Raw genomic sequence first — 21,905 nt, forward strand, 5'->3', positions numbered from 1 at the left:
GGAGACTCGGATCAGACGCATGCGTAGTATGCGTAGTCCGTGCCCGGCACGACCACGGAACGTAGAACAATTTCAACAAGCACATAAAAGTAGACACATATACCCCAGTACAAAATAAAGAACAATGAAGAATAAAGTTATGAAAATAAATTACTCATACATGTACATGAATGAAACATATTTTATAAACAAAAAGATATGAATTATTCTTCTCCATTATATAGAAAGGGTTCTACGGCTAATTTCAACATAATTTATTCTTCTACTTTATTTAGAAAGGGTTCTACGGCAAATTTCAACATGGTTTATTCTTCTACATTATATAGAAACACTTCTACAGCGAATTTCAACAGGTAGATCTGCTTCTACAATCTACAGATATGTTCTACATTAAAAACCGACATTTTGTTAAATTCTGAAGCATAAAATTATTCCGAGATAAAATAATACCCTGTTATATGCTCAATTTCTTTGAAAAGGAATAGTTTTATATATAAAGATGAACTTCACAGAATATATCTCTTTCAGATATACATTCTGCAAAATTCATTGTGCTTAATTTAAAATTTAACTTTTTTACAGAAATTACAGGTACAATAAAATTTCTAAAATCATTAAATCTTTTCCTCTTGTTACAGAATAGTTGTTTCTCAAAACTGGACAGACACCAGCCCTCTTTGTATAGGAACCAGGGATAGACTGCGTGAACTACAAGTACGAAGTTGTTATGAAAGGCTTCCATTCTTTTGCTACAAAGAGGCTGATGTCTTGAGTTTTCGACTTGGTGAGTTAATTTTTCATTTTCCGACCTTACATGGATTTGAATCCAGATTCTGTTACAATTCTTTTTTTTTTTTTTTTACATAGACAAAAGTCTCCAAATCTCTATTGGGAATACATTTAATAAAGTCGATGAACGTGGGCACTGTTTAATCTAATCTTATAATCCTTTGGTTCTAAAAGCCTCAGTGTAGTCCATTTTTGACGCTTTTTAATTACTGTAGATCTGAAAAATTTTGCTGTAGATAAATTTTTAGCAAATTTGCGAGTTCATTGCATTCGCAAAAATATTTTTCTTTAAAATAAATTACCAATATTAAGAAAATGTAAACAAAGCAGTGGTAATCCGCAAAATTTTGAAACGTAAAAATTAATCAACGCCATTTTGACCTGAATTCGCAAAATAAAATCGAAAATCGAAAATTTCCAGATTTACGGTATATCGTTTTAAAAAGAGAGATCAATATATCTAATAAATGTTTGTTTGTTGATCTTTATTTAAAACAAGATACAATGGATCTGCATTCTTCTTGTTATTTGACCTTTAAGTAAATATGGAATTCTTTGACAGGACTCAATATTTGTCCCTCTGGATGGGTCGGTTCTGCAGATGTGAAGTCGTGCTATCTGATGATGAGCGCAGATTCAGCTGTGTCACAACCAGACGCATTTCAATACTGTAATCAAAATGGCGGCCAACTACTTCAATTAAATTTCCTTACAGATGGGCAATTGGCTGTGAGAATTTTAGGACATTATAGATTAATCAATACATCAGGTACTAAATATTTTTGTCATGGCCTGTAGCATTTCTTCTTATGAGAAGAAAACGTCTACACAAAGTTGAATTAATTCATACACAGAGTCCTCCCGATTTTATCAGACCCTGGCGGAAGTTTGGAAGGAAATAACAAACTTTGAATTTAACACACATGAATTTGTCACTGTGTATTTAACTGAAAGGTGGTCTCTCCAATTATTTCAAGATTGCCTGATGAGATAATTAAAATTTAGAGAAATTAATTTGGAAAAGATAACTTACAGCTGAATTTCTTTCAATGTCCCGCTTCAGGTATATCACTGCCCGAATTTGTATCACAATACCCCGTCCAAACCCCAAGCAAGTACTACTTAAAATATTTTTGAAGACGTGAAACAAATAATAGATATGAAAAACTCGTTTTAATTTATTCAATATTGAAAACAATTACTTAAATTTCCTAAGAAACTGCCAGGGGCCCGTTTCTCAAAAAGGTCTACGACCAGTCGTAAGCTTAGTCCGGACTAAATCAGTGACTAAACCCAAGAATCGGACTAAGTTGCGTTTCACAAAAAGGCGGAGACTTAGTCGAGACTAAATTTGGGTTTAAATCTAGGCCTGCTCATGAGTAGGCGTAAGTTCTTAGTCTGTACACAACTTGGAAAAAAAGGCATGTGTTTTAATCATAAAGAGTTAAAAGAATAACTATTTTATACGTATACGATATACATGTAATACCTATTCATATACATGTACATAATTATATGATAATGCAAAAAAATCGTGAAATATACAATATTGTGTATTATGTAGGAAAATAGAAAGGTAGTTAAATCCATCGAGGATGCAGACTTTTTTCCGTAAACGGTGAGATGAACAAGAAATTTGTAACTAAGAATTTTGAATTCAAGTTGGTTAAGAAGCGCCAAAATAAAAAAAAAAATGCAGGCACGCGTAGTGGCCACTATTGGGTGGGGCTGCAACCCTTCCATTATCTAATGCAGTAGTATGTTTTCTGTTTAAAAAAACTGTATAATTCATGGGCTGATTGCTTTCAGTATTTCTCTTCTCGGCTGAATACTTAGGTTATTCAATTACTTACCCTCCACCCGCCCCACTGATCCCCCATTTACATTTTTAAAACGATGCTAGGCCTCGGATATTTTTTTTTTTTTGAAAAGGATAATGTTTCAATAAAATCCTAAAACAATATTCATTTTTCAAAATATATTTAGATCATGAGAAATATAAGCCCTATGTTAACCAAACTTGCATGGATGATACATCTAAGAACAGGTTAAAGTTTTTGGTGCAGGTTTCATTTCCAAGTATCTGTAAGTCCTATGACCGTAATTTGCCATCAACCAAGTTAATGCATTTCCAAGTATCTGTAAATATATCTAAGGTAATTTGCGGATGCATCACACGGTTGAGTGAACAGGTTAAAAGTTTCATTTTTAATGCATATTTCCCCCTTTAATTGGAAACTTTTTTTCAATGTCAACTTCTTTCAGTACCAATTTTCTTGCATACAATACTACATTTCCCTGATATCAATTGACTGTAGTAAAATGTTGGCGGGGGGGGGGGGCAGCCTTTCAATGAACATTTTCAATAGTAAAAGTAATGTTTGGAAAAAAGTGGGGGGGGGGGCAGCCCCCCTCCCTATTGCTACGTGTCTGTTCTCAGACGAGTTTTGGTTAAAGGGGTCCTTTTGATAGATTTATGAGCAGATAAATAAATCCTATTACATTTGAAACAAAACTATTCAATAATGTGTTGTTGAAAATGCTTTATTGTAAATGAGATTAAGAAAATATCCAAAAAACTATTTACGAGTATGAAAATCACGACTTGTTAATATCTTTAAGTCTAGATTACATCTTCAAGAAACATCCTGCATCTAAAAAAATATTTAATGAAATATTCTCAATAGAAATTGAAAAAGAATGGCGGCTAGATTTAAGGAAAATATGTTGATGTTGAAATTTGTACCTTTTCCTATCTAAATAAATCTGATTTGAAAATATTCAAATAGAAATATTTCAGTAATTTATAAAAATTACTAGATTTCTTGCTGTAATGTAGATAACAAGAATTCGATTTAAAAGTAATGAAACTTTTGCAAGCCATTATTGAGAATGTGTGTGCTATAATGCAAGTGATGTATACGTACATGTATTTCTACATGGACTGATGAGTAAATTATTATATCTAATACATAAATGTAATACTGTATGTCCAAAGTGCAACATTATGAATACAGGTATATTGAAAAAATTGATTGAAAATATAAATTTATGACAACTGATAAATTTTTGAAAAATCTCATCCATGTTTTAATAATCATTATTAGTATGATATAATTTCGAAATTGTTAAATTATTCACAGTAGTTCTCCGTGTGGTCGGGACCTCCGCCCCTTCACTCTAGAGAAAAATTTCCTCTGGATACTGGTTGCCCCCTCCCCTGCCTTTGAAAATTGTTGCTCAACATAACATGTACAAATGCATGTAGAAATACTAGTATCACAATCGTGTACACGTTTATGTTTTTCTAATGTATAGATTTCACGTTTAAAATTTTTCTGACCATATCAAATTACCATTAATTATTTGATATAACACTTGTAGATGTAGAGGCGGGGGGATAGGAGGCCTGTGTCCAAAATAATAACGAAAGATTAACTCAATTTTTGGTGTGGCTGTGGGTCCCTTACCAAACCCTAATCTGTCCCTTTATCCGGTACTATAATGTTAATGCTTTGACCTTGAAAACACAGATGGGTTTGCGTAATACATCTGTTTGAAAACCTTTGAAAACGGAAAACATGCAAGCGCGCTTGTGCTTCCCGTGCTTTATATGCTGTATTTAAGTTTAAGTTTGATATTAATTTGATCAGCCACATGACATTGTAGTCTCTAAACCAAATAAATTACGATCTGCGCATGCTTAGTACCTAGCGGAGAGGTCTTCTTGGGCCCAGTCTTACGCCGCTTTCTGAAACGGGATTTAGGCCCGTCTAAAATTTGGCGTTGCTTTCTTAGTCGGACTAACTTAGGCCCAAATCTACGACTTTTTGAGAAATGAGCCCCAGAACTTACCTTTACTTTCACAGTGAACCACTGATGGAGATCATTCTTTTCTCGTTATCGTGTTGTTTCATGTTGTTGATGATGTCGACATGAGTTCATCTTTTATGATTCCTTGCTTGCTGTTTATTTTTTTTTCATTTTTGTGTTATAGTGTGGTTTGAAGAGACTGCTGGAACTATTTCCTGTTCGAGCTTATATCTCGATGAAAATATGATTCTAACTAGTTCAAGCAACTGTAAACAGACAGCTCGATTCGTCTGTCAAACCAACAGAAAAGATACCAAGTGTAAGTACCTGTAAACAGACAGCTCGAGTCGTCTGTCAAACCAACAGTAAAGATACTTGTAAACAGACAGCTCGAGTCGTCTGTCAAACCAACAGTAAAGATACTTGTAAACAGACAGCTCGAGTCGTCTGTCAAACCAACAGAAAAGATACCAAGTGTAAGTACTTGTAAACAGACAGCTCGAGTCGTCTGTCAAACCAACAGTAAAGATACCAAGTGTAAGTACTTGTATAGTTGCAAACAGCAAATTTCTCTGATGGAATATGCATGCCAAGATATTTTACGTGTTATTATTTTCTTAAGACATCTGAGCATTGCAATTGGCGATTGAAAGAAGATGGTTAATGTACATTTTACTAAGACTTCGTCCTTTACTAATTATTTGAACAAGAATGCTTACTTGTGTCAGAACAATACACGTCAGCATTTTTTTCAAAAAATTGATCATTTGTCTTAGATTCATCTGAGGATGTTCAAATTGCATTCCAAAAACCAAAAGTCTTAATCAATCAGACTCTACCTTATGTTGGAGGCGAAGTATCATGCACATTTCCAAGTCCTCACTTGGAGTTTGACAATTATACTATGTACAAGGGAGGCTACATAGTCAAACAGCTAAATGAATCAGAGTCCAGCTACTCTGTGTCCATCATGAACTGGAATCTAGAAGACAACAGTGATACGTCGTTTTTAGCCTCAGCAGCTAATGATGTAGATATATACCGGTGTGAACTTCAGAGAAAAGGCTCCGCGTATGTAGTTTCCAAGGACGTTTACGCAATTCCAAATGGTAATTTTATTATACTAAATCCATTGTACTCACCAGAGATAGATTGTGATTTGACAATAATTTCAACACGCATAACAACAGATGTATATAACAAAGGATCATTTTTTTTAATATGTAGAAATGTGATCTTTAAAGTAACGTAATCGGGTGTACGTGAACTTTTTTTGTATATAATCAATTACTTATTCTGTTTTTATAATTTTTTTTTCACAGATGACCGAGTGTCCATTTTTCACGCGAGTGTTCGATTATATGTTCCCATGAATACATCGTCCGCTCTACGGGCTACTTACAACTTGGGAGGAAGCTTACAAGATGCTTTACGAAGAGATATTGAAAGCCGATTTTACTTCATCTGGGCTTCCTTATTTCCTTCACGTGACAGTGCTTTAAGACTAATACGAATCAAAAATGTTTCGTGCGTACATGTCATTGTAACATAACAGTTTTTCGAAAAAAAAGTATCATGAGCATAATAACAAAATCAAAATGAAATACTCGTATGCAATTATTTATTAATCTAAGAAATCCAAGCAATTTCTGTATCATTTTACAATTTAGATTGAAGAGTGGAAAAACGGCTAATTTTCTGATATCATTTGTAACTCCGTCAATTGGTTGGAAGACAGCAGAAGGGATAGGAGAACTTTTGAAAAATATCACAAGAGAAGCTTCCACACCAATCCGGGAAAGTAGGCGGAAACGGCAACAGAGATATGTGGACTTTGGGACTTTGGAAATTAGAAGTGAAGGTCAATCTTTTATTAAATTGAATAAAAAAAGGAATACATACTAAGTTTACCAATTTGGAATAGCTTAGCAAAGTTGTTCGCCATTTAAAAGCATCCCTTTTAAAACTTTGTCAAACCCTATAAAAAAGTTAGACTAAGTTCTATATAATTTTTTAATATTCTAATATAATTCAATACACACAATATCTTTTAGAGTTTTGTACCCTTGGATATAGCCCTGACTTTCAATCCACGTTTGCCTTTAAAGCGGTCGGGAATGGATCAACAACTTATTCAGAAAAGCTGTGCATAACTGGTACGTATAGTTTAAATAAATTTTTATTGCAACTTTAACACAATATTAAAAACGGTTTTAAAATTCAAACAAGGAAAGGATATATCTGTATTTACCATTTCTTTTTTCCTAAGGAAAATAAATGCGACACATTGACATGACTATAAAAGATGCCATATTAATATATTTCCCATTTCCTTAATTCAATTTCTCATGTTGATACAACTGTAGTATTAATTTCTTGTTCTATGTTTAGAATCTATCCAAATAGTTTTCATTTGTTGGATTTTACAGTAGATTTCAAACCAGGTATACTTCTATGCCCTATTTTCATGAGAGATTCATGGAAGATGCTTTTAATTAGTATGGTTCATTGTATACCTAACTGCAATGTCTGCTGAATGTCCAGATAAATGCTTTTCCTGCAGATTAAAGCTTTTGGGCAAGTCTCATTTTGAAGTAAAGTCAAGTCCTATATTGACTAAAATTAAACTTGTTAGGGTGCACACTACTCGACTTGTTTTGGAAGCTGGATCTGACCTACATTTTTAGGAAGAGTGACCTGGTTTAAAGGTTTTTGGAACAGGTTAATTCTAAAATGATTACAAGTCCTATACTAACCAACGGTACACTAAACTCTTCAAGATACATTTATTAATGTACACTATCAAAGTTGCTTAAGATGCTGGATTCTTCCTAAATTTTCTGGAAAAGTGAAGTTTTTGAAGATGGATCATTATTAAGAAACTATAAGACTTATATGAAGTTATGAACCAAACTTGCATAGATGTTGTCGAAAATATCCTACGTTTTCCATGTTTTTCTTTTTTTGAACGATTACAATAAAACGTGCCAGAAAAACATCCGAAACGGTGCCATTATGGAAACTGAAAATTTTGGCGTCTCCAATCAGACTTTATTCTCGATTCTTATCAATAGCACAATGCTTTTAGTACTCACCAATATCGATGAGAGAAATCCACAGTTGACACAGACTTGCAAGATTTATTAAAATGCACGACATGAAAACAATTCTCGACGATCTGATGAAATATCTTCACCGGAGTCTATATTTAATTTATAAACGAACAATGAAAATAAAAAGGGATGTACAAAAGTATTGTATTATTTATATACGTTCTGAATTTGACATTCTACATTCGGTTCGCAAATATCGAAAATTAGCTCCGGTTGGAGAGGGCGAAATATCCAGTTTTCATAATGGCGCTGGTTCTTATGTTTTCCTGGCACGTAAAATATCAAAATCGTAAAAATCTTGGAAATCGTCAGGTACTTCGGACTAGCATTAAAGAATGCATTCAAAAATGCTTTTGTTGCTGGATATGAAGTATATTTTTTCCGATGAGTGACCAGGTAAATATTTTTGAAGCAGACTCATTCCAGTGTATGAAATTGAAATCTCTCATCGCATTTGTTCACATTTATAGATTATACGTTCAGTGTTGGACTCTTTCTTAATTTAATTAGCATTGTAATCTTTCTTTACCTATGTTTTCCTCTTAGTTTTTATAGTTGACTACATAATTTCAGACTTTTTTGCTGTTTTTGAACAATATCTTTTTATCTTCATTTCCTTATTGCAGACTCTAAGCCCCTGTTGACGGGACTCTGTTACACTAAGACCGCTGTCCCTGCTGAAATAAGACAAATGACCGTGAATCCTAACTGTAGATTTCTGTTGGATCCGGCATTCTCCGATATGACACCCTTAAAAAATTTATCAGAGGTACTTATATTTTCATTCTGTGATTATTTTTCATATAATTTTACCTTTCAAACACTTACGAAAATGGTTAGTAGCAAAACTTTTGAAAACACTCAAAATACTTTTAAACAAATCTTATCCGCAACTCCTCCTATGTACCACTGAATAAAATTTAATGATACTTCCACAATTTCTTTTTTACAAAATGCCATGGTGCACCTCCTGTTTTGCTTTTTGATCTGACACTTATTTTGGGTCACCCAGAGCAAAACACGGACTTTGCCATTATAATCATATGGGAGGCGGGGATTATAACTTTGTAAGCCCAGCGCGCACAGTACCTCTAGTTTGTTTAAATCTTGATATATTACTGAACTGAATTATGAATAATACTTTTACATAGATTTCATAATACTGGGTTAATTGTATGTAGTGTGAGAGTACTGTTGTGAGCAAATATAAACTTACCTTTTGCCTGTAATATATTTGATACAAACTAGATTTCAGCAAACATAAGCAACTTAGAGAACATAGCTTTAGACGTATCCAATCTAACTGCCAATTCCTCGGCGCTAACTGTCCAAGATGTCGTCTACACATCAATCATACTACAGAACGTAGCCAGCATCCCGACGATATCTCAAAAGGTAATGTTACTACCGTGTTGCTATTCTTAAACTTGAAGAGGAAATACAAATGAAAAGGTTTCGCTCCATCTGAGGTCCGTTTGCACACAAAAACGCAATTTTCAGTAAAACATAGCAAACAACAAGGTTCTGAAAAGACGCATTCTTTGTTAAACAAATGAATTTATACTTGTTTTCATTTTCAGATCATGAATACTGTATTAAACACGTTTTCGAATATATTAGAAGCCCCTGGGGATGTATTAACAGCGGCCCACGACAAAGGAAGTAGCACAACAAGGTAAAAGACTAGGACCAATATAGAAAAAAAACTTTTCATTTTTCTATAAACTTTAATACTGACATCCTAAAAGTAAATCCTCTGTAATAAATACCTGCTTCTCATCCTGCAGAATATTAGAAAGTGTTGAGACCATATTAAGAAATGTCACACTCAATGGAACGATTTATCGGAACTTTCAGAGAGGTTATGCAGTATCTGTGGTGGATATATCAGCTGATGAACCTCCCGTAATAGGTAAACGATCCATGTATCGATACTGTCATAGGTAAACGATGCATATATATACACTGTCATAAATAAAAGATAATGTATATCGATAATGTCATAGGTAAAAGATACATTTTTTGATACTTGTAAGGATTCATCAAATTTTAATAAACTTTGCTTCCTAGAAACTTTAATGACAATTATTTGCATTTCAGGGATTCAGCTAGAAGATACAGATGAAAACACTGCTCTTTCCAATGAAACTGTTGATCTGGTTACCAATCAAACAGATATAGCGGCCAATATAACAAACACAGGGATTGCCCTTCCTGTAGCCGCCATTCAGGGTACAGTAAAAACTTTCTAATCCAACACCTGAATAATCCGACACACTGTGAATTCCGACGTTAAATTTCTTTCCCAGTTTGCTATTTTCCACATTTTTAACACTGTGCAATCAGACACTTTGTCTTATTCCGACACAACATTTGTCTCCCAGTGCTTATCGGATTAGACAGGTTTCGCTGTATATACAATGTATTGGGAATTTCAACAATTATTTTTTTCTTGGGGAATGGGTACTAAGTTTTTGTTTTCGTTAAAAGTTGTCAGCATGTTATAAGTATGAACATTAAATCTGCAATAACGTTAAGATACTGGTCAGTGAACCTGCTATCATTTCTTTTTTGAAAGTCAGTATCTAGTATTTTATCCTTCAAAATGCATATTTTGTTGATATTTGTTAACATAATTTTTTTTACAGGGAAAACAACCAGGGTCGTCTTATCAATCTACGAAAATACAAACCTCTTTCAAGTGAAGGCAGCCAATAGTCGATACCAGTTAAATGGAAAAGTAGCATCAGCAACTCTTATAACAAACGGACAAGTTGTCACAGATCTCGGGGGACGATTTGTCACGTCTGTGTATAAACCTGACAATGTAAATAACAAAACACAGTGATTCATATCCAAGAAGAAAGATTCTGTTGATTCTGAAAATTATTATATTTTATATTTGATTTATAAGTAATCAATCAAATCATGCTATTTTTTTGTATCGTTTTATTCAATAAGAATTGATGTATGCTCTGTATCATAGGATACAGCTGACTCGGTGTGTGGGTTTTGGAACCACTCTTTTTACGATACTTCTGGTGGATGGTCGACAAAAGGCTGTCAGAGAATAGGAGAGAAAAACGGACGAATCGTGTGTCAGTGTGACCACCTCACCAATTTTGCCATTCTTCTGGCAAGTTTTTGATACAACATTGTCTTCGTCGAAAAGAGTTCACAGAAAATTTTGTGATAAATACAATGAAATCATATTTCAAGAATGTCAGTTGAAGATTGAAGGTTAATTCTATTATATTCTGTAGGACGTCAAAGGTCAGTCTGACGTGATTGACAGCGGTAACACACTGGCGCTTTCTGTGATCACTGTCATTGGACTCAGTCTATCAATCTTAGGACTCGGACTGACTGTCTTATCCTTCATCCTGTTCAAGTAGGCATTTATAACCTCTGGTTAATGTAAACTTAGGTTATAGGATTAAAGTTTGATGCCATACTAGTATTCATTTGTTAAATGAGTTGTGATAAATTGTTTCTTTTTAATAAATTAAGGACGCTTCGAAAAGGAAGAGGACAACAGACCTTATTCAACCTGGCTTTGGCTTTACTGTGTTCAATGATCATATTTTTGGTGGGAATGGATCGTACAGAGAGTTACTATGGTTGTATTACTGTAGCGGCGCTGATGCATTATTTCCTGTTGGTGTCCTTTATGTGGATGTTGGTAGAGGGATTCCTTCAGTATCTGAGATTTGTACGTGTGTTAGGTACTTACATACCTAGGTTTATACTGAAGGCAGCCATTCCAGCATGGGGTAAGCCAAGGAAGAATTTAATACGACCATTTGTTGTTGTCATTGCTTTAAGATTTCTTGTATGGTATGATTTGTTCTTTCGCATAAAAACTTGAAATATTATTCAGTATTATTCAGAGGTTGTTTGATTTGTATGATTTTATTTTTTATTTACAGGTTTACCTTTGCTTCCTGTTATCATTGTACTTGCAATTGATTACGATTTATATAAGGGAGGCAACCACTAGTAAGTTTTGAATTTTTAAAATCTATGTCACGCTTCATTTTATATTATATCCAAGACGCTTGGAGTTAATTTTTTCCTTAAAGGTTGCTTACAAATGATGGTTATTTTGTTTGCATCAAGGGAACACAATTTTACCATGTTTTATTTGTAATAGTTTTTCAGCAATATTGGTTGTTCAAGTGAGAATGTAAAATTGTAATTGTTCTTGTTTCTGTTACAACTAAAATTAAGTCTTGATTTTTTAAAATAAGCTTTGTGTGGTTATTTTTTTCCTTGTAACTTGAAGACAATTCATTTTTAATACCCCTGACAGGTGTAAAATCATGAAAACTGTGGTTGCTGCTTCCATTCTTCTTACCATTCTTTCACTAATCTGAAATTCTGTAACTAGCTATTTATTAAAGATGCTTTATCAACACAAAATTACGATAAATATTATGCTTTCCTTGAACATCATATATTTAACGGATTCATTATTAACAAACAAGACCTGAAGTTACGAGTTTGGGGTTACAGTAACAGCACAGTAATATGGCAGGCAGGTGTATAATTGTATTATGGTAAACATATATTTGTTTATTACAGTTGCTGGATGTCGAGGTCCCCATTCTATTTCGCCTTCCTGATTCCAGTAGTTCTAATAATTCTACTGAACTGTATCATTTTTGCTGTGGTTTTGAAAAACCTGCTCAATCGTCCTAAAGGCCTGCAGTCAAATCAGTCTGAATCCAAAATGGCCATGATGAATTTGAGGGCAGCTGTATCAATATTCATTCTTTTAGGTAAGTAGATTTAATTGAAACCAGTCACATCTGCTTAATTATTGTAAAATTATACTGTGAATAAAATAAATACATAATATTATTATCAAGGGTCTTACACGATTTACCAGCAGTTAAAAAGGTATCAAATTAAAGACAAAAAGATCGTAAAACTATAAATGTATAACAATTTAAATTTATTTAAATGTATAATATTTTAAATTTATTCAAATATAAAAAAAATAGATATTCTATTCTTTTTATTTTTTTTCTTCTTTCAGGACTGACCTGGATATTTGGTATTTTGGCAATAGAAGATGCCAGGGTTGTGTTCGCCTACATATTTACAATCTTAACGACTTTTCAGGGATTCTTCATCTTCATTCTGTTTGTTGCCAGGGAGAAACAATTTAGAAATCTGTGGAAAAAAATATGTTGCCAACATTGTATTGAAAACAAGCAAAAGAAATATAAACAAACAAGTTCTAGTGAAGGAACAGGTCATGGTCAAGCACCATTAAAGATCCGGGATGCTAACTACAATAGCCAAACAGAATCCACGGATTTTTCTCTAACATGAAAAAAAGCCCACTAAGAGTTGTTTTCAAGTTTTTGTGACTTGTTAATTATTTGTTCACTTTTTTGATAATTTAGTTGCATTTATTTAGTTGTTTAATTGAATGATTTTTTGTTCACTTTTTTGATAATTTAGTTGCATTTATTTAGTTGTTTAATTGAATGATTTTTTTTTCAGTGTAAATATTTCTCTATTTTTTTTCACGTTCTAATTTTTTTGTGTTCAACATAAGTCGATAGATTTGATAACCTTGTTGTGAATTGGGTTTTATCATTACCTCATTGTCTTGGAGGAAGATTTTTTTCCTGGATAAAAAGGCATACTTGCTATGAAAACTACCTCTCAAAGACCAAAAAAAAAATTCATGAGTTTACGAAGTGTTCTTTAATGCAATAAATCCTTCTAAAAGCATAAAAATCAATGGTTAATTAATTTATTATACATTTTAAAACAATTAAAACACATATAAAGCTTCATACATTTTTTAAAACAAATCAAGGGTATCTCTTCAATTTCGGTTAAGGTCAACCATTCGCAAATTTCATCGCCAGTATCATGCAGACGTTAAATGCAAATACAATAATTCACTGGGTATAGTGTTGACTTAACGTCTTTCGTACAAATTGTTAAGCTATTATTTTCCTTCTGAATTTACCACAGATTTTTCCGTTACACGATCATGACAAACAGTGCAATTTGGGTGTTACAGGTCGACAAGAGAATGCTTACTCCTCACTCCTCCATGGATCCTGATTTGAAGGGTTTGTGCTAAAAATTATATTGTCTCAATAACCACTTGGAACTGATACATATGTCTACATTATATAACTTAGCCAGGTTCAGTTTCTATGAAGATAAGGAATAATATTCAAGCTCAAAAGTTCATTTACATGTAACGTTACAAATTAGTATTAGAGAAAACACGGACCTGTAAAACATCAGAGGTGGGATCAGGTGCCGCCATGAAGGAGTAAGCACCCCTTTCCAACCGGCCACACCCGCCGTGTGCTTCTTGTTATGATCGAGAAATAGCGAAAAAAAAAGCCGTAGACAATTCAGTGTGAAAATAATGGCCTAAAAATTGAATGAAAAAACTCAGCATTTTACTTAATGATAGATTGTATTTGCTGACGTCATTGTTTCGACCATAGAACTTACGATATGATGACTTTAAGAGGAGGCAGCTAATATTCTTGTTTCATCAACTTGTTTGTCAATAATTTACCTCGTTTTAGAAATTGTTCATACTCAGAGTACACTCTTGCATATAGCATCAACTGAGAGATATACATTAATTCCGATAAGGGTATATTGCTGCATAAGTAAGGGAAAGTTGACGATTGAAGATTTTAAGTATTCAAGTACATCATAAAGATCTGTTGTTAGATTACCATTAATATCTTTTTCATGGAAAATATCCAAATATGAAATAGATGTGTCAGACTCTGTGGTATCTTTTATTATAAGCTCAAGACATATTCCTGTATATCCTGTATTGTTAATTGACAAAATATTATCGCTATAACCAGTTGTCGAGTTGAGGGCCACAGCATTCGCATAAAAGATTATTAGTAAACACAATTGTTTTTCTTCCTTCCTTTCTACTTTTGTCCTCATATAGTAAGGTCACCGAGCGATTGTTTACTCTGCGCTCAAAACGAAAGAAGATTGTATATTGGTCGGCTTGGTGTAAAATGTGGAGGATAGATGCTCCAAAATGGAATGTAACAGAGTGCAAAATTGGTCACTAGCTCAAAATGTGGACACTAGCTCGTGTCAGTTTTAACGCATTTTATCTGTCAATCAGATTAAGATCATACGCAACGTAGTTTGAACTTTATTGGGCTCTTCCATGGAGTTGAAGAGTTCTTCTAAATCAAGGACCTGTGTGCAATACTTGTAATGTCTATATATAGATTTGTACATCTCTTCTTAAACAAATTTTGATGGAAAAAAAAATCTGAAATTTATGTTTCGTAATTTTTGTAGATTTTTCTTTGAATAATGCAAAAATTTTCATAATTTGATATCTTCCAAAACATCCTGGTAACACATGCTGATTTTTTTGTCTATGAATATTTGATGGACTATATTCTTAAATTAAGAATATCTTGAAAAATTATCAGTATGTAAGGTACCTTACGTATGTCCTTAAGATCAAAAACCTTATTAAATTTTCCAAGGCTTCGTGGGCTACTATCGGATAGTAGTACGGGACATACTAGTAAATCTAACAAAAGTTTAGGTTTTTCTGTTGCAAACGACATCTCTGATAAACAATCCCCTGTACAGCCCCTTTTTGGTTTTGATAGATAATGGTTTTTGAGGTGGGAAGGGGGGCTCAACGTATTGTTTCTTGAATATTTCGGATTACTTTTAAAAATGACACAATGCAGCGAAGGATAAATTTGATGCTGTTTCCTCTTCAATAAGTCTTTGTTTCCTTTAAAAACTATGTGAAGGTCATAGTTAATTTTACTTTTTCCTGTTTCTTTGTTTCTCGTTATATCATATTTCATGATGCTGCCAAACAGTCCAAACAAAATTGAGTTTTAAGGTAGGATTCTTCTCTGGTTTCTGACTAGATAGAATATGCGAAGTACATTTGTTGATATGTCTTATATATTTAGATGTAAGAGATTTAAAAGACCATATTTTTCTTTCCTCATCACAATTATACAACTTTAAATAGTCCGTCGCTGAGTACACCTTTCCGTAGACAACGAGAAGAATTTTGGATTAGAAAACTAGGGACAGCCTTTCCCTATGGATGTAATGATAATGTCGATAGTGTTTGAAATCTTTCCAGTCCGCAGTGTAATAATGATAATGTGATGGGACTTTTTAACTATACTCAGAGACGTAAGCGTAGTCATGGGCATCGTTCGTACAATAAACCTGCAACAGGTCGGAGAGAATACCCGAAATCGGGTATTGTCCGTGAAATCGCGTATAATACCCGATATTAGGGTATCGTTGAATCCGCGAAATCGAGTATTTCGTGCAACTTTCTATAAAAACAAAAGAACAAAGCAACGGCGCATTATGCCAGTTACTGTTACTTGTACATCAGTATCTTGTGGATTTACTTTTATTAAACCTAATTCATACGGTTGTCAAATAAGTTTAAAATCACACGACAAACACTGCTGGGGTAACAAAGAGGACACAATGGCGTTATAATTTTTCAATATAATTTCTAAAAACAAATAACTACACTCCGTTTGTCTTTATTTCCCATTAAAGTATTCCATATACTTAATTTTCTATTTTTGTGCAATATTCACGAAACTTTAAAGAAATTAAACGACTAACGCCGTTTTATGTATTTTTCCTGAAAAATGTATGGCGTCCCTTTCACGTGAAATATAGATTATTCCTAACAGTTAGAGAGTAAAGTATAAGCGAGTCATAATTGTGTATCTCTGCCATAATAGAATACCAACGTTATTATAAAGAAGAAAATAAAATAAGATCAAATAAATACCCACGGGAAAACAGTTTGAAAATAGCTAACTGAAGGTGAGTATCTTTTTTTATGTCAATTAGCATGGAAATTCATATTCAAAGACAGTAAATTTTTTGGTTGCATTTTAATCGATACAAGATATGCTATTTTACCTTTAGTTTATGCATATGTGTGAAAATTGGGAGCGAGAAGTCATATGAAAAGGGTTTTCTTGTGTGGTTTTTTTTTTTTTTTGGAAGGGGGGGTATAAATAAAAGACAAAAGTGTACATCTTTTTATGAGCTTATAATACATTGAATTTCTCAATATAGATCGAGGCACAGTCATATTGAAATATGAATTACATAGTCAAGTTTTCACATTCCTTATAGTTTTTACGTTTATGAACATGTTAATGAACAAACTGAAATAATGGAGTGTTCAATTGCCTTGGAAACTCTTGTCTTACTTCTTGGGAATATAATTCCTCATCGGACATTAAAATTTCATAAAAATTATAGCCACTTCCTTTTTTATTATACTATTGATAGACAGGGTAAATTCTACCGCTTTACATTCTAGAATTTTTTTTATATCACTATCTTATACCTCATTATAATATGCTAATACAACGCACTATCTGATTGGTTCTAGGCAGTATGTCACAGTTTTCTTTTAGTTATTTTATCTTTGATACTTATTACTCATGGCAATAACTTTTCCTAATATTCATCTATAATGAAAAAATGTGTTAAAAAATAAACATAAATTCTAGTTATTGTAGTCTCATATTGTGTTAGAAAATAACAGATTGTTTTTTGTTTACCTATATGATTTTTATTTGACGAATAAATCTTCCTTACAATTAAAAATATATAACCAAGTTTCACCGACCGTGACATTCAAAGAGAGGTCTCTTGGACACATGTAGAACACAGTCGAGGTTGTTTTGTCCGAGGTGGTCAAGAAGCCTTTAGCCCCCCCCCCTTTTTTTTAAGTCGCCAAGAAATGGTAAAATATTGATGACTTAGCGAAATTAAACGATCAACAGTTATGTTCTCTCATAAGCTGTATTCCTGAAACTATCACTGTCTCTGCTAAAATGTTGAAGACATATTCTGCAAATATGTATGAATGATAAAAGATTTTCAAAAAAAAAAAAAAAAAAAGAGAAAGAGGTTTTTTTTAGCCGAAATTTTAGATACTCAGTATTTTTATCATTACATTGTTTATACATTCATAAACAAATTTGATTTTATGCACAAGATGAATGTGAAAGTAATTAATGACGCATAATTAGATACGATAGACAATCCCTTGTTTATACATGTCATCACATCTTGTGTGTGAAATGTGTTTCCGTATAATTTGATTTATTTACAAATTGTTCACGTTTGTCGTGTTGATGTGGAATTATTATAAATTCCCGAATTCTGATACTTTACCATTCTTTTGTGTTGGGAATGAACATTAGGAAGATGCACATACTTTCAACATTATGAAAAATATAAAGCAAATCGAACGCCTTTTTGTGTGCAGATCATGAAATGTACTGACCTCCACGGGTATTTGTTGTCCTGAGCGCATTAATCTTGACGCCCAAATTCTTACTTGGCTAGTGATACCTTTAGAAAACATGTGTATCTAGATGAAAGTTAACTCGGCAACATGGCGCCATCCCATTGTTTAAGTTTTATTAGGTGATTACACCTCCTATACCCGATTTCGCGGATTCAACGATACCCTAATATCGGTTATTATACGCGATTTCACGGATAATACCCGATTTCGAGTATTCTCTCCGACCTGTGCAATACACGATGTCTCTTTTGATTCATTACTACCTTATGTAAATCAACAGTTAGGTCTACATCATATTCGAACAAAACTTTACTCTGTCCCTTTGAAACTTTTAGATAGTCTTCTTGAAAAGGCCAAGGAACGTCCAAGTTTTGATTCCTCGTCACCTGAATATAGGCTCGAATCTGTGATTATGGATATTGCATATCATAGGCTTTTTAAACCCGCACGTTTCACGGAAGAAAATGCAGCTAAGACAATCCTGCTTTTCCTTAAACTCCAATATGCCAATAAAGGAATTGACGCGGTTAATATAAGTAATATTCTTAATCACAAAAGGGTCCAGTCTTGTATTCCACCATATTTCAAGTTAAAGACTACACCTTGTATTTCCTACAAATATAAATCGACCATTGCTTCCAAACTTTTCAATTACAAAAACACTTTACATGGCCTGGATACCGACTATCTGAAACATAATCCTCATTCGTGTTCATGTTCTTCTTCGCCCTATAACTATAGTCCTGCTGGACACGTTGTTACAGGTGACGTAAATGTAGTTAGTAATGAGGACCTTAGATCACTTATATTAAAAGGTCCTAAATATAGGGAACCCCGATCCTTCAACTGGCGTCGGAATTTCATAAATATTATGGATTCTGTTGAAAATTACGCCAGACGATGGGCCAGATATGAAAAAGAGGACGTTGACACCTTATCAGAATGGATAATATGTATTAGATCTGTGTTGAAGTCGCGTATTAGGAGATTGAGGGGCAAAATGAAAACCATCTATCCTTCTGTGTTCAGTAAACCAGAAGTGAAAAAAGAATTAGATAGATTACATGATCAGTACGTACCTGGTTCCTGCCGATAAAGCAGGTAACAACATTGTCTTCGTTTGTAAGGTTCATTATATAAATTGCATTCTAGAAGAACTTGGATTTAATTCTACAAATGGTAATCCTACTTATACTCATACTTCCCTTTCTAAGGAAGAAATTCTTCAAAATCACGTGTCAGTTTTGAATATTTTTAATATTTCACAGAGCCAAAATGAATTTGAACTACCTTATATATATTGGATTCCGAAACTTCATAAGAATCCTTACAAACAAAGATACATTGCATGTTCCAGTAAATGTTCAACCAAGCCTCTTTCGTTACTCCTCACTAAGATATTGAAAGTAGTGAAGGAAAAACTTCAAGAGTACTGTGCAACTATATATTCAAGAAGTGGTGTGAATCAGATGTGGATACTAAAAAATTCTAAAGAACTCTTGAACAATTTGAAATCACAAGACTTTACAAAAATCACCAGCTTAAAAACTTACGACTTTTCAACTTTATACACAACAATTCCCCACGACAAATTAAAATGCAGGCTTTTTGATATCATTGACAGCTGCTTCTTCAATAAAAATGGAACTCGTAAATTTACTTACCTCGTCATTGGTCATTTGCAAAATTATTTTGTTAAAACAGATTCTGATTGCACACACAAGTACTCTGAAGTTGACATCAAGAAGATGCTTGAGTTTCTGATTGACAATATCTATGTGGTTTTTGGAGACCAGGTATTCCAACAATCAATTGGAATTCCCATGGGTACAAATTGCGCTCCGTTATAAGCAGACTTATTTTTATATTCAGAAGCAGAATTTATGCAAAATCTTATGCGTGAAAAGAAGAAAACACTTGCTGTGGCCTTCAACTCTACATTTAGATATATCGACGACGCATTGTCAATTAACAATGGTAATTTCCATTCCTACGTCGATACGATATATCCTGGTGAGCTTGAGATAAAAGATACCACAGAGTCTGACACTTCTGTTTCATATCTGGATATTTTACTTAAAAAAGACGCTAATGGTAATCTAACAACCAAACTATATGATAAACGTGATGACTAACTTTTCTTTCGTCAACTTCCCTTACTTATGCAGCAATATACCTTCATCACCTGCATAAGGAGGATATACGAGAGTTGTCCGTAAAGTTCGTGGACAACATTGATAATTAAGGACAAACATTGACAAAATATTTGAAACTATTATTTTCATTAAATTCATGTTTCATTTTATAAATATGCAAGTTTTCAACAAAGACAAAGCACAAATAGTTATAATTTTATCAGATACAAAAAAGACACACACTCATACCCGGAGCACTTAAACGAAAATTGTTGACGTTATCGACATCAAAAGCTAAATATGAGCAGTAGTAACTTTTTTCAACATAGTCACCGTTTAATCAATACATTTCTTATGTCGCTTTAACAAGTCATAAAAATGTGCAAAAATGTTCTGGTTTCATACGTAAAATAATATTTAACAATGCCTGTCTCATATCCTGCAATCATCCAACCATTGTCCGTGTAAAGACGATTTCATTTACGGAAATACGCCATGATCACGTTACGAAATTCATATTTTAAAGCACTGCAATCTCGGAATAATGGTTTTCCTTCACGCATGTCATCCTGTAAACTGTTCATTCCGTCCGAAAATATTATATGCCACTTAAATACTAGTGAATGACTTCTTTTACTATGTTTTCCCGATTGTTTACAGAATGTATTGGTCTCTGTAGGTGTTTTTCCGGTGTCAACGCAGAATTTTATCACTGTTCACTGCTCCACCTATTCCGAAAACGTCTCTTTTTTGAACGATTCCGATCCTGTCTTAATAAGTTCTAACGCTGATTGCTCAGCCATTTTGAAACTTTGAACGTTCATATTTTGCAGGGTTGACGTGATAACTTCTGCCAACCTCATGATGTAAAATTCTTTCAGATTTCCCAAGAATTTTTTAAAATACAAATGAAATTTAAAAAGTGATAAATATTTTTTTAATTAAAATTTTGCGGTGCTCCGGGTCTCCATTCCAAGTCTAATTATGAAGCCATAATTGTAATTAAACATTTGAAATTGAATAAATTTTTACATTATTCAATTCACATTAAGTAAAGGATTATAAATATGCCAATAATAAATATCAATGACTCAACTTTTATTGAATTTTTAGGCTTGTCCACGAACTTTACGGACAACCCTCGTATATCTCAGTTTATTCGATACGCAAGAGCATGCTCTACGTATGAACAATTTCTGAAACGAGGTAAATTATTGACAAGCAAGAAGAATATCAGCAGTCTCGTTTAAAGTCATCATTTCGTAAGTTCTATAGTCGATATAATGACCTTGTTAGCAAATACAATTTATCATTGAGTCAAATACTGACTGACGTTTTTCACACCAATTGTTAGTCCATTATTTATACACGGAATTGTCGACGGATTTTTCCCGTTATTTCCTGATCATGACAAGGAGCACACGGCGGGTGTGACCGGTCGGCAGGGGATGCTCACTCCTCCATGGCACCTGATCCCACCTCTGATGTTTTGGGGGTCCGTGTTTGCTCTGCTCTTATTTTATATTTTTTTATGGACTTTGAGATTGAATACTGTTTGTTATCTCCGTATCCTTCATATGGCAAACTGCGTTTGAAAACTAGCAGGGACTATATTTTTGGCGGAATGGTGGCGTATGAAAATATTTTCTTTTCTGCCTCTCAAAATTATTATAGAACATTGAATTTAGT

General features: G+C 33.5%; 1 protein-coding gene across 1 annotated transcript; it reads left to right on the top strand.

Moving 5' to 3' along the window:
* Positions 1-638: 638 nt before the first annotated feature.
* Positions 639-13,413, top strand: LOC134273643 (adhesion G-protein coupled receptor G4-like; the record flags this gene model as incomplete). The annotated part of the gene is made up of 19 exons (XM_062755826.1): positions 639-784; positions 1,352-1,558; positions 4,787-4,921; positions 5,379-5,711; positions 5,925-6,129; positions 6,273-6,463; positions 6,657-6,758; positions 8,342-8,484; positions 8,964-9,110; positions 9,296-9,390; positions 9,503-9,627; positions 9,816-9,947; positions 10,364-10,542; positions 10,702-10,851; positions 10,979-11,106; positions 11,226-11,488; positions 11,645-11,714; positions 12,300-12,496; positions 12,757-13,413. Coding segments are annotated over 19 exons (3,247 nt in total), but the record flags the coding sequence as incomplete, so codon positions are not given.
* Between the last annotated feature and the right edge of the window lie 8,492 nt (positions 13,414-21,905).

The sequence above is a fragment of the Saccostrea cucullata genome, unplaced genomic scaffold (assembly GCF_032062105.1).
Source record: "Saccostrea cucullata isolate Sc308-1 unplaced genomic scaffold, CSIRO_AGI_Scuc_v1 ctg211, whole genome shotgun sequence".
In the NCBI taxonomy this organism is placed as follows: Eukaryota; Metazoa; Mollusca; class Bivalvia; order Ostreida; family Ostreidae; genus Saccostrea; species Saccostrea cuccullata.